At 42.0% G+C, this 14,033-nt stretch overlaps 1 protein-coding gene across 17 annotated transcripts in view; it reads right to left on the bottom strand.

The window, feature by feature from the left end:
* WWOX (WW domain containing oxidoreductase) overlaps positions 1-14,033 on the bottom strand; it is a 1,143,691-nt gene that overhangs the window by 733,197 nt on the left and 396,461 nt on the right. For 2 of the 17 annotated variants that reach the window (XR_013530204.1, XM_078357814.1), the window contains one exon: positions 4,600-6,450. The exons of 14 other annotated variants lie outside the window; for them this stretch is intronic. Coding sequence is in view for 1 of the 3 variants with exons in the window: in XM_078357814.1 (XP_078213940.1) it covers positions 6,418-6,450 (33 nt within the window). In the remaining 2 variants the exon portion in view is untranslated. Of the gene's footprint in view, positions 1-1,740; positions 4,054-4,599; positions 6,451-14,033 lie in introns of those variants that run through there. One more of the 17 variants, XR_013530199.1, reaches the window with a different exon arrangement.

The following is a 14,033-nucleotide window of genomic DNA, read 5'->3' as shown; positions in this document are numbered from 1 at the left end:
TGGCAGTTCATCATTCCAAGCTGAGTGACCTCGGCTGACCTGGGGGTCTGGAGAGCACCTCTGTTCTTATGTTACAGCTGGTGGTGGGTGTCTGGCTGCCAACCTCACTTAACCTAACTCTACATTATCACGCTGGTTAGACTCACTTCACAGATAGGGAAACTGAGGCTGAGAAAGATTAATGACTCCTATGAAAAACTTAACAGAACCTGCTTTCACTATTGATCTGCTAGTAACAAGCATAAAATCTCATCTAGGCCAGAAAGGTAAGCAGATAACTATTGATCTCCTGAAGTGGTGCTGAAAGGGCCTGCCCAGTGCAGGGTTTAGACAGCCTGCAGAGACTGGGCAGTTCTATGCCCTACAGGCAGGAGGGGACAAGGCAGCCTAATGCCATTATCAGAGACCATGTCCCAAATGGCAGAAAGACCAACAGAACAGTGACAACAGATGAGGCCCACTGAAAGCCTATTCCGAGAAAGAGGCTTTGGGCACGTTATTTCACTCAATCATCCTACTGCTCTGCCACAAAGATACCATTATACCCATTCAACAGGCAAGAAAACAGACTCAGAGAGGTGAAGTCAGCTGCCCCAGTGTCACACAGTTCCTAATGGCCCATGAGGAAAATTCCAGGTCTGCCTGACTCAGAGTCTACCTCCTTCCCCTACAACCACTGTCTCAGACAACACCTGATAAGCTCCCAGCACTGACACTGCACATCCGAAGCAGCTCCACAGGCTCTCCGGTCAGCTACCCGAGGACTCAGCCTCAAGGCAGTGCCAAGAAGAAATGAGTCTGCTCATAGGCAGATGCCACAATGGTCGATCCAGCTGAAACATCAGTAAGCCTCATTCTTGCCAAGGAACTCTCAGGAAAAGCCAATCTCAGCTTTCTTGGGTCCCACAAACAGGGCTCAGGTATACCACTGTGTAGGTTTTACATGATCCAATCCCACGAGGTACCCTTTACCTCCACTAGAAAATGAACTCAGCCACCTAGACTTAAGCTACACCAAACCTATTTCATGGCTAAGACAGGAATCCTGAATTTCACATCTGGACTAGCTGCTAAGACTATGGCAATTTCCAGGGTACTGGGATAAAGAGCTTCCTCTAAATAAAGACCCATCTTCCATATCCCCTCCATCCCCAGTCAAAGGTAGTAGGAACCTTTCCAGCCCTCCAAAATGTACATTCTCCAGTTTCCAGTGACATCTCTCTGTGCTCCACAGCTCAGAAACTAGACTGCAGCCACCATGAGTAACAGTCTGAGAGAGAAGGGGTCCCGGTTCCACTACCTCTAGAGACCCCATTTCTGAGGACTCCTGTACCTCTTTCGAAGGCTGGGGAATGTGGGATAGCGATTCTAGGGTAGAAATACTGCTTTTCTTTCTGTGGCCCAGGATTCCCAGGCAGACGTTGATTTGGTAGCATAATGTTGCCTTATGCCCAATTCTTGTGTTAGGGGATTGGTGGTTCCTGGAAGCCAGAGAAAAGGACGGCTAAAATCAGTGTTGCATTAAGTTTTCAACCAGGGGCCACTGTGCTCCCCAGAAGGCATTTGCCAATGTCTGAAGACGTGTTTTTAATGATCCTACTCGGAGAGAGGGTAGCTAATGGCTAGAGGCCACGGATGTCACTAACCATCTATACAGGACAGACCTCCAGTACAAATGATCCTGTTTCCAATACCAACAGCATGAAGCCTGAACAAGCTGAACTAGAGGGGGCATCTGCAGTAAGTCTCAAACAGGTAACAGGAGAGCCACGCCTCTTCCAAAAAACCTGAGTGCAAAATGGTCCTGATGTTTCAACGCCATGTAAAGATGGAACATTAATAAGAGACTCCCTTCAAACCTGTGGGCTCCTCCTTAATAAATCTCATTAGTTTGTATTAGTAGATGGGAAATGGAATTGGGGAAATAATTCCCAGAAGTTCAACTCTGCTGTCCCATTTGCCTTTTCTGGGAGGAAAATAACCAAATCTCTGCTGTAGTCATTCAGGAAAATGTAGCACCTGTCTATAGCAACATGTTCAAGAAGAAAAAAGAAACCTGAAAAAAAGAGATAAATTATTTATCCAGCATAAATATTAAAGAAAATTGCAAAACACAGCCTGGTGTCACCATGCTGTTGTTACAGAATTGTCTCGTTATAGCTTCTGGCAAAATACTGTTGTCCTTAATATCACTACAACAGAAGCATCTGGGATGTACCAAGCAGGGTACATGTGTCTGCTCGCTGTTGAGGACACTTAGCAGGATGCCAAGCAGCTCATCACACCCCAGTAGAAAACTGTGCGGGGATGCCCCGGTAGGAATGAGCCTGCCTTCCGAACAGATCGTGAACTTCACTGGAACCCAAGGTGCAGCTTAAAGCAGGCAGTCAATTAAACACACCTGGTAAGTGTGCCACACCGGGTCCGACTGGCTTAACGGAGTAGTACGCTGCTGAATTTCCAGAAACTTCATCGGCTGGTTGTTGGACACACCCATTATTAAGTATTCAATTATATAAATGTATGATTCAATAAGCTGTATTAAAAAGGTAGAAAATACTCAAAGCTCAGTACTTCTGAATAATCTCAGTAGACATGACTATTTCCTATGCTCATGAAGGTACCTACATCTGTTAGTTGGTAGTGCAAATACCATACATCTATAAAATGGTACGGGACGACGCATCTCTCTCCAGCTCCAAGTTCCAGGCTGCTCATGTTGGCGACTTGAAATCAGCCATGGTGTGAGTATTTACACCACAGTAATCAGCAAATACCACAAAACAAGGTTTGTTTCCCCTAGCTTCCACCAAGGGAGCTAGCTGTTCAACACTTAGCAGCATACCACCACACAGCCCCTCACACAGACACCAGGCGTACGGTGACAGCACTCACAAAGACATTTTGTTTTCAGACAAAACGTCTACTATTCAAAGTTTAGCAAACTCTTTTCAGCAACTACATGGGCTCCTGGGTAACCGAGTCATTTAATAAACCTGTACAATAATAATTAAACACTATCAATAATGTATCGTGGAAGCTTCCTGGCTGGCCCTTTCTGCCTTTGTTGAAAAGTGATCCACGCTGACATTCTGAATCAGGCTGGCAAAAGAAGTACATCAAGGAGTGGCGGTGGAAAGTAGGTTTGCTCTCAATAATGTATGAAGCCCCATGCCGGGAAGAGGGATCCTTGGAAAAGTGGCTCCGTGGCAATCTGTTCTTTCATCTGGAGCCACATCCAGGCAAAGGTGCTGCCCCGAATCAGAAGCACAATTGCTCACTTGTGAGCAGATGTCCTTCACGCGGCGGGCAGCGCTCTTTCAACACAGAGCTGAACAAGCGCGTGCTGCGAGACAGGCTCCCCTCCCCATTACCGAAAGAACACAGTATATATTAATACAGCAGGCTGTGGAATAATGTTTGAAAGGGGGATTGAGGCAGTAGAAAAACCACTCAGCAAGGCAAAGTAATTTTCCAACCAAATGGGAGCCGGAAAGAGGGTTCAGTGCCTATGGAGGTTGAACGGGGAAAGAGTCTGAAATATCTTCATCCCCAAAAGAAACCTGAAACAGGGCTCCTTAGGGAGTCAGAAGGTGCCCAGTGCAGAGCCATATTGAATACTGACCATCTAAAAGACTGTCTTGAATGAACATGCAGTTTGATTAAACATGCGTGGCAGGAGGAGGCTGTGCACAGGAGGACAGGGAGTATATGAAATTCTATACTTTCCACTCAGTTTTGCTATGGACTTAAAATTGCCGTAAAAAGCACGTTTATTGATATTTTTAAAAGTACATGTAAGCCTAAACCCTATGATCAGATGAACTATTTCCTTTCTGGCTGGAAATCCCTGTTGGAAGGACTTCCAATGTTTATCCCAGGGAGTTTCTTAGGGTATCCTTGGTTCCAAGGAAATCTCACCTGTACTGCGTTTGTCAGCTCACAGGAGGGCAGGCAGAGCAGAGCGTGAGTGTCTTACCAGGTACACAGGCTACGTAGTACAGAAACACTCTGGAAAACCAGCGTGAAGACATCCTCCCAGTCTTGATGCAACTTTGACAGACATGGAGACAAACTCAGTGCCATCTCACATTCTCTTTCCCGTGCCCCACCCACCTTCCAGAACCTGGACTTCGGGACAGCCCCCACAAACTCAATCACTTCTTTGAGGCTGACATAATTTGGTCCCCTTCCTGTATTTCATTTTGGAAGGGAGGATAATCTATTTTATCTAGAAAAATTGAAATTAGCAACCTGCTTAGAGAGTCCTACCTTTAAAGCCCTACATCCACCCAACTTCCACACACAAACACTATTGTTCTCTGGCTTGATAATTATTAAATTGTAATGTAAAACCCAAGTTCTGCTTAAGTATGCGTGATTATTAGACTGCAAGTCAATTGTGGATAACACGCAGATATAAATGCAGCTAATGAGTCTTACTGTAATGATTAATCAATTTATGAATACATTATTTAAACTAATAGCTCAGGTACGGTATCTTAAACAAGTTACAGAGTATATCGACCAATTCAAATACCAGCTGCCAGATCAATAGCAAACTGTAAGTAAACTCTGGGGAATAGGTATAGTTGGGAAAAAAAAATCTGTGACCAAAAGGGTCTTACATGAAAATATTCTACAACAGTTTCAACTTTTCAGACAAATGTATAGGACTGTGCTATGTGCCGAAGCTGAAAGAGACAGGCACAAAAGTGTTTCACTGAAAATTTCATTCCTGTTCCGGCCTAGGCGGTAGCAGCTCATACACATTCATATGTTAATACAAACCACTACATGCATGTGCAAAAAGACCATGTATTCAAGTTAACTTTGATGCCTTCAAAATTGATATATTGGGTTCATTTCACTGCAAGGGAGCTTTTTTATCTGTAAATGACCCTTTAAACAGAAAACAAAAAGTATGTCCAAAAAGTAAGATTAGTCAGGCAAGCATGCTGGCTCATGCCTGTAAATTCCAGCACTTTGGGAGGCTGAGGCAGGTGAATGGCCTAAGGTCAGGAGTTTGAGACCAGGCTGGCCAACATGGCAAAACTCCATCTTTACTAAGCATGTGCGCGCGCACGCACACACACACACACACACACACACACACACACACACACACGATAAGATTAGCAATTTTCCTGAAAAGGTTCCATCTTCCAACAGACACACTAGGAGCCACCTGTTCTGTGACAGCCACAAAACCTGCCCCCAAACCCCACTGTCGATCACAAGAGGTCTCTGTGAGCAAACCAAATGCTTGCGTCGTGGTGCTGTCCCTTCTCATTTTTTTTAAATTAAGGCTAATTAATGTGAGTTTAATAAATAAACCAGAAGAGCCTTGACTTCCAAAGGTGTGATATTTTATCACAGCTTCAAGTGATGCTGCATTTGAAAAAATTAATTAGCATCTTGCGAGATTGGCCACACATTATTGAGTAAGTAACAGCAGCTAAGTGAAACAGATGAAATATTGGTAAGCGATGCAGCCCACATGATAAGTATGTGAAGGGGGTCAAAGGTTAATCCCTATTGATTTTCCGAGTCTGCGTACAGTGCCGCTGGGAAAGGCCGGCTCTGTTGGCAATCAGCAAGCACAAATACATTATAAATCTTACTGTCTGCCTTCACTGATCAGTGTCACTTACTTCCTTTGCTAAAGACCATTAAGAAACTACAAAAAAAAAAAAAAAAAATCTGCCCAGATGCCGGCAAAAAGGAAAGCATTAAAAAAAAAAATTCTTCCTTGTCAGCCAATGCTTCTGCAGATGGGGGACTTTCCTGAAAGCTGAGGCACACCTCCCTGAGACCTGTCCCTCTCAAGGAAGGTGACATGCAACTTTCTTGAGAGTCTATCAATTTCAAAGAATAAAGGCGGAGTATTTTTCAAATTACCTTCAACATCAAATCAGAGGTAAAAGTATCCTTCACATTTGGGCACATTTAAGAAAAAAATGGAAGAAAAGGAGTCAAACATGCTCATGAATATCGAGAGGCATCGCTAACTTGGCTTTGCAAAATTTGGCATAACTTTGAAGCCAGCCAAAGGTGAGTTGAAGAGGTCCTTCATGTCTAGGGAGCCCCTTCCAATACTTCACACTAAATGTTTGACTCCCTTACGTAAAGTGGGCCCCCAAAATTCATAAACCTCAGTGCCCCAAAACCTTGATCCCCACTTTCAGGAACAGATAGGAATGACTGTTTATTTTTCATGTCTTTCTTTTAACAGATTTTACTGCCTGGCACTCCTGCTAGACACAGGGAGGCAGATGAATGAGATGGATCCTTCCCAGGAAAAATAAAACATACCTTCTGTGTCATATTATGGACTCCTGTACGACAAGGTCCTGAGAAACAGTCTTGGTGCCAGTAAGTGCTCTGCCACTTGCCAGCCGTGTAACACCCAGTTATTTACTTCAACTCTCTAAGCCTCAGATTCTCTGCCTGGAAAATGAGGAAAATCATAGTAGCCACTTCACAGAATGGTCGGGAAATTAGAAATTACATGGAAAGCACTTAGCACAGAGCCCAGTAAGTACTCAGTAAATGTTGGTCATTTTTTTCAAAATTATGGAGTTATTTGGCTGGGTGCGGTGGCTCACGCCTGGAATCCCAGCACTTTGGGAGGCCAAAGAGGGGCAGATCACCTGAAGTCAGGAGTTCGAGAGCAGCAAGGCCAACATGGTGAAATCCCATCTCTACTAAAAATACAAAAATTAGCCAGGTGTGGTAGCATATGCCTATAGTCCCAGCTACTTAGGAGGCTGAGGCAGGTGAATCAACAGAGATTGCAGTGAGCAGAGATCACACCACTGTACTCCAGCCTGGGCAACAGAGCAAGACTCCATCTCAAATAATAATAAAAAAATTATGGAGTCACTTGACATTGGGGAAAAAAACAAGTGACCTCCTTCAACCACTGCACTGCTAATGACAGTCATGGAATTGTGACGTAAAAAGGCCTGAAGCCACCTGATCCACCATTCCATCTAAATAAATGTATAGTATCCACCTATGCCTTCTATTTATCAGAATAGGTGGGAGAGTAACACGTACATTCTAAGTTATTCTTTAGAAACAGATTTATTAAGTCCTAGAAAAGTGTATGAAAGCAAAACATACCAGAAATGCAGGTAGCTGGGTAGCTCGGCCTTAGCCAAGGGTAAGAGAAAGTTACGAAATCTTTGGGTAAGGAAAGGTTCTCTCTCTGCACAAAAGTTATATATTTTATTTTAAAGCTCCAGCCCCAAGAAGATTTATAGAAAAGCTTCACCGATATGTGTTATGTCTTCACCGTTTTCAGAAACACAGCTATCTTATCGCCTCCACAGTGCGCACACGTGCGCGCGCGCGCACACACACACACACACACACACACACACACTCTTCCCCTGTCCTGAGCCAAAGTCATAGCATTCTTGAAAAAGTTCTGGCAAATATGGCCAAAATGTTGGGAAAACATTCTATCTTTGAATTTTTTTTTTCAGAAGTCCATCAACTGAGCTCAGTGTACTGTGTACTGATACCAAGACGTACTTGAAGATTTTAAGTACCTTAAATTAAGGGGTGGAGGGAGGCTAGGGATGGCTCCCCCAGGGCAGATGATAAACAAAGGAATATCCAGCAAAGTTCCCATCAGAAGTTCAGTGTCTATGCCACGACTGTTTCTATCAATGAGCTTTTTTCCCGTTTACAAAATCTTTTATTTCAAGATTTTCAACTCTACTGAAAGACTAACCCTCTTGGAGGCAGAGGATAAATAGAGTAGATCTCAAATGAGCAGTGAAAACCGAGAGCAGCAGAGGCCGAGACTTTTTAAAATCCAAGAGGCTCGAGGCTGCTCTGACCTCTCCTGGGCTGACGTAAGTGCTTTCATCAGTTGCAAAAATTAAGGGCATATACCTCAACAGACGTCGACTTGTTTGCAAATTATAAACTTGGATCAGGCTATTAGCTCCTACCTCCAGGAACGGTATAGGTTACAGTAACGCTCTTCTTTAAAAATAATGCATGTCATTTCACATATCTCTTTGCTAATTTAGATTCTGGTTTTCCGATTGACCACTTCTGATCAAACCATCACTGTGTTTACTATGCACGAGATGAAGGGCTCTTATCAGGAGGAGTTCAAGTACCAACCCTGCTCCTTTCCTGCTATTTGCTATTCTAAGAACTATATCCAAACACTGGCCTTTTTGCACAAATGTTTCTACGTCTCTTCTTCATTTTGCAACGGTGGTTTTAGTTCGGACCACACAATCTGATGTCTCAATCCATCCAACTAAGCACGCATACAGAACTACACTGCTCAAGCTGAAGTCCACAAGGAGCGAAGGTTCCACCATGGTCCCTCTCCCTGGGGAACCGGCCGGCCTGACTTTAAGAGTACACTGCACATCGCACACGATTCCTGACCATCAGAGGATGGGAGATGATACCTGTGTCAATGCATCTGTGTATTATTTGTAAAACATAACATTTTAAAATTGAGAGCAAATACGCGTCCATTTAAAGTATGGAACCCGACCCTGGACTACTGAGCTAGTATGCCTACTCTGCTACCCCTTTTCTTAGTGCATCTCTTTCCTCATCTGTGAAATATGGACAATAATAGTCCTGTTTCAAAGAATTTTTGAAACGATAATACCTGTAAATATATACAAAACACTTAAAGCAGTACCTGTCACCCAATAAGCATGGTGAGATATTTAATAATAAATGAAAGACTTTGATGGATAAACAGAAGTTGTAATGTTTCCTCTTAGAATCCTAGTGGCTCATCGTTGACACTTGGGGGACTAATGCTTTAAAGCAGAGTTATCCAATAGAGCATTCTGCTATGGTAGAAAGGATATGGTAGCTCAGTGCTACCCAGTATCGTGGCCACTAACCACATCTCATTTCTGAAGACTTGAAATGTGGCTGGTACTTTGGAGCAAATGGACTTTAAATTTTAATTAACAAACATTTTAATAGTCACATGCGGCTAGTGGCTACCATATTGGACAGTGAGACTCCAGAAGCTTCCCTCTTTCTGACACTCCATAGGACCCAGTGCAATTCTGTCATCCATCTAGCTGACTTCAAGAAGTTATGACTGCTTCAATGAGATCAGGCTAGACTGAGCTTCTGGGCTGTAAACCATGGAATCGTCACCTTTAGATTCCCATTCTCTTGCCTCTTAGTTCTCCATTGTCATTGTCATTCGCTCTCCTGTCCCAGGAGGGGGCAGTGAACAACGCAGTCCCACTGGGTCAGCATTACTGGAGGCCTCCACTTGGTGCCAACCGTAGCCTGGCTTTCATTTCTAGTTGGGGTCTTGAATCTTATCTTGGAAAACTCTGTGAATCCTGCCTTTGACCAGTGTCTAGACTCCCAGATCAGAGGCTATCACATTATTTGGTGTTGTGGCCTTTGCTCCCCATTTGTAGATGGCTGCCCACATTCTTCAGATGAACCTCCATGTCAATCCTTCTTACGACAGTGTCCTCCTTGGAGACAACCAGACCAGGGACAGTCCATTCTAGGAAATAGGATGTGTCTCATCTCAATTTTCACTGTGAACGTATCTTATTTTATACCGTCATGCCAGAAAGAAACTTCATTCAAAAAGTATAATCCTCATAGTATTCACCATTATAAAGTCCAAATAAACTATAGCTATAAATACAAAAGCTTTAATTAAACATTACAGCGAAAGCCTTCTCCAAACCCAATCTCCTCCCAGGCTGAGTTAGGTCTTTGCTAATATCAAAACGATTTGTGTATGTTTTTATATTTCTCTCCAGATAATGAGATCCTGGAAGGCCTGACTGATACAAATTTATATCCATATCCTTACTGTCTGAAGTGGTGCCAGACACGTAGTAGGTATTCCACACATACTGGATGTATAGATGGATGGATGGATGGATGGATGGATGGACGGACGGACGGACGGACGGATGGATGGACGGACGGACGGACGGACGGACGGACAGGGAGATGAAGTTATGCAGTGATGGAGAATATGCTACTCCAAACAGAGAGAAAGGAAATAAAACACCTTACTCTGCTTTCAAAAATGTGTTTTTTTTTTTCCTTTTCCAAATACTCCTACATTAAGGAAAACAGAGCTGCTAAATCTGACTTACATTTTACGAAGGCTGAGTATCTAAGTTGGTGGGTCCTAGACCCATGGCAATATGCCCTGTTGATTGTAATAGAGACTATCGACTTCTACAGAATGACAAAATGAAAGGAGAAAAGGGTCCATGATGGAAATATCAAAACCAAATTAAATACTGGAAATCAGTTAATGAAATTACATTACAGATTCAGCTTACTCAGAAAGGGCTTGTCCAAAAAAGGGCGAGAGAAAAATAAATAAATACATAAACAAATTTTTAAAATGCTCACCACCAGAACCAGCTGTCTATTTGAATTGCTAGACTGCTGAGCACATACTATATGCATATTCATAAGGAACATAGGAAATCAAGCACCTTTGGAACCTGCATTGCAACTCTCTCCTGCCAGCCAGTGCAGTGAACCAGTAACTCAACAGCCCCCTTGTGGCCCGGAAGAATTAGTGCAGCTTCCAAAGTCGGGAGGGCTCTCCCTGGGGTCAGGGTGCCACAGCAGGGTAGGCATGGGGTTTTGAGAGAGGAGAGGCACCTGCCAAGCCATAGGTAAGAGAGTTAGATCCGGCCCTGTTCTGTGGGAGGGAGGGCAATACGTCATTATCATCACTTTTTCGTTCCAGAGTCTGAAAAGGAACCCCAGTGTGGTGTATACGGCCATTCATGTTAACACCAGCTGAAGGAAGAACCAGATCAAATGAGCTCTGTATTTACATTTTAAAATATCATTTAAGGGAATTTTAAACTGTCTGAGAAGATGGATACACCGTGTTTGTTTTCTACATTAATGAGCTATAAAAAGAATGGAATAGGCCATAAATATGGTATTTTGTAACAGCCTTTACTAAAAATGCTACTACTAGTATTTATCATTTATATCCTTGTATACAACCTCAAAATTGATTACACTTTAAACCGTACATAACTTGCTGTGTTTTTCATTTTGTGCTACACTACAAACATTTTATAACTCAGTTAATATATTCCATATTTTGTGTTCTTATTGATTATGAATATTTCTTTAGGGGATTTTATTGCTTTTAAAATAACAAATGTTAGGTATTAAAAAATAGAAAAACCTATTGCAGTTTTCATATTTTTCTTTCCCTTGGTAATTCTAATACATACATTTTAACACGAACGTAACCAGAATATCTTTTTCCATATTTTTTATACTTCCTCACACTACTATTATAAATCCATTAATATAGTGCATAGTAAAAGAATCAGATTTTTCAGATGGAACCCGCCATTTAATGTGTTTGACTTGAATTCATAATCTCTCCTTCTACAATTAAAAAATTAAAGCGCCAAAAGATTATCCTCACGTAACATGGTTTTACAGCAAGTATATATTATCTTTCCTAATTGCCATTTCAGTTTATAGGCTAAAATGTGATTTATATATATGATATGATTTCACTATTAATTATCAAATTGAAAAAAAATAAAATCTCACATTATAAATTCTCTCCTGGAAATTAGTTTTATTATTTTTTTCCATAATCCTATCACACAAGCTATAAGTGCATTGCGGCATGAACACTTTAATTTTTCCAGTTAGTTTTAAGCAAGCCCAGAGGTGAGGTTTAATAAGGATCAATGGCACTTTATCTGGGACAGGGCCTCTTCACAGCATGCAAATTACACAGTAACACTTAAAAAAAGAAATAGATTTAATTAAAAAAAAAGTAGAACCACAGGCTCTGGAAATTCAATTAAAGGATTTATGCAAAGGTTTGCTAGGTTTTTATATGCGGTTACTGCTTACATAATGAGCTTTTCATATTAAAAATCAATAGGTAATCTAGACTAGAAGATCATCCCCTTAAATACATTTTTGAAATCAATTTGAAAAATAGTCCATCAACTGCTGTGACTACTCTTGCTGCTTCGATTACACTAAAAGCAATATTTAGATTGTAAGACGTGCTATGGAATATCTTTGCTTGGAGATGGCTTTCAAGGGCTCTTACACTTTTGAGTGCCTAAGATGATCACCTAGTAATTCAAGATTGTGTTAAATGTATAAATAATTTATTTAATTATCAGCAAAAGCTCACAGACACAACCCCATCGTATTTATAATGGTTAAATAAAAGGGGGAAAAAAGAGGAAAGAGGGAATGGAAGGAGGAAGGAAGGAAAGGAGAAAGGGGAGAGGAAAGAGAGGAGGGAGGAAGAAGGTGGAAAGTAAGGCAGGGAGGGAAGGAAAAATGAAGGAAAAAGAACAAAGAACAAAACAACCTTTTCTAAATTAGTTTTTGCTATCTCAATTGCCTATTGTGTGTTGGCTACTTAGCCCTTAGAGATATGCATTTTACTTTAAACCTCATTTAGGTCTTCCACTGAAGAAGCAATTAGCTAGCTTATAATTTAGGCAGACTTTCCATCCTCTGACCAGGGGGGACAGTCTTGAAATGAAAATGAAAGCTGATGCTCCTGTTCTATCCAGTAGACTTACCACCTGTCTCACAGCCAAGATTTGACTGGATTTGCTAACAATGAGAACACCAGACAGGATTCCACGGGCAGTTCCCATCAAACTGGAGGGCGATCATTTTACAGAGGAATTAGAAATGAGGAGCAGGAGCGGGAAAAGGAAAGAAAAACCCTGCTGTGTCCAAATTCAAACCCTTCTCATTACCATAATAAACTAATAAGAGACACATTCTTTAATACCTCTTTGTCCTGATTCTTATTTTTAAAAGGTAGAGTTTTAAACAGAAATCCCAGCATTTTGGGAGGCTGAGGCAGGCATATCACTTCAGGTTGGGAGTTCAAAACCAGCCTGGTAAACAAGGTGAAACCCTATCTCTACTAAAAATACATAAAATTAGCCAGGTGTGGTGGCACACGCCTGTAATCCCAGCTAATGGGGAGGCTGAGATATCAGAATCACTTGAACCCAGAAGATGGAGGTTGCAGTGAACAGAGATCACACACCAATGCACTCCAGCCTGGGTGAGCCCACTACTGGGTATATACGCGAAGGGTTTATAAATCGTTCTGTTATAAAGATACATGCACATGTATGTTCACTGCGGCACTGTTTACAATAGCAAAGACTGGGAACCAACTCAAATGTCCATCAAGGATAGACTGGATAAAGAAAATGTGGCACGTGTACACCATGGAATACTATGCAGCCGTAAAAAGGGATGAGTTCACATCCTTTGCGGGGACATGGATGAATCTGGAAACCATCATTCTCAGCAAACTGACACAAGAACAGAAAACCAAACACTGCATGCATATATGGGAATATAAGTGGGTGTTGAACAATGAGAACACATGGACACAGGGAGGGAAACATCACACACTGGGGTCTATTGGTAGGTGGGGGGCTAGGGGAGGGATAGCAGGGGGTGGGGAGATTGGGGAGGGATAACATTAGGAGAAATACCTAATGTAGCTGATGGGGGGATGGAGGCAGCAAACCAGCACGGCAAGTGTATACCTACGTAACAATCCTGGAAGGTCTGCACAGGTACTGCAGAACTTAAAGTAAAACTTAAAAAAAAATGCTTACGCTTAAAAAAATTATAAAATTTTAAAAAAAAGAAGTAGAGTGAGAACTCTTTGCCCATCAAGATGAACGTCATGGCTCAAGTTACCTTCAACCCAAGTCAGCCTTGTTTAAACTTTATCAATGACCACATTATAACAAGCTGACACCTTATTCTCTTCCACAAAACTCCGGGGAAAACTAAGCAAAATATTTACAAATTCCAATTTATCCATCCACCAAAAGCTCCTATCTCAGCAACACTAATATTTTAAGAAGGTGCTGAGGCAGCCAGTCTGGGTAACCAAGGAGAGCCCAAAACAGCAGAAGGAGGTCCCTGCTCTGAACACGCAGAGGGAAGAAGATAAAGACGAAGAAGCTGCAGCAGCTTCCCGTGTC

This window comes from Callithrix jacchus, chromosome 20 (genome assembly GCF_049354715.1).
Source record: "Callithrix jacchus isolate 240 chromosome 20, calJac240_pri, whole genome shotgun sequence".
Taxonomy (NCBI): domain Eukaryota; kingdom Metazoa; phylum Chordata; class Mammalia; order Primates; family Cebidae; genus Callithrix; species Callithrix jacchus.
This window is presented reverse-complemented; position numbering and strand designations above follow the sequence as displayed.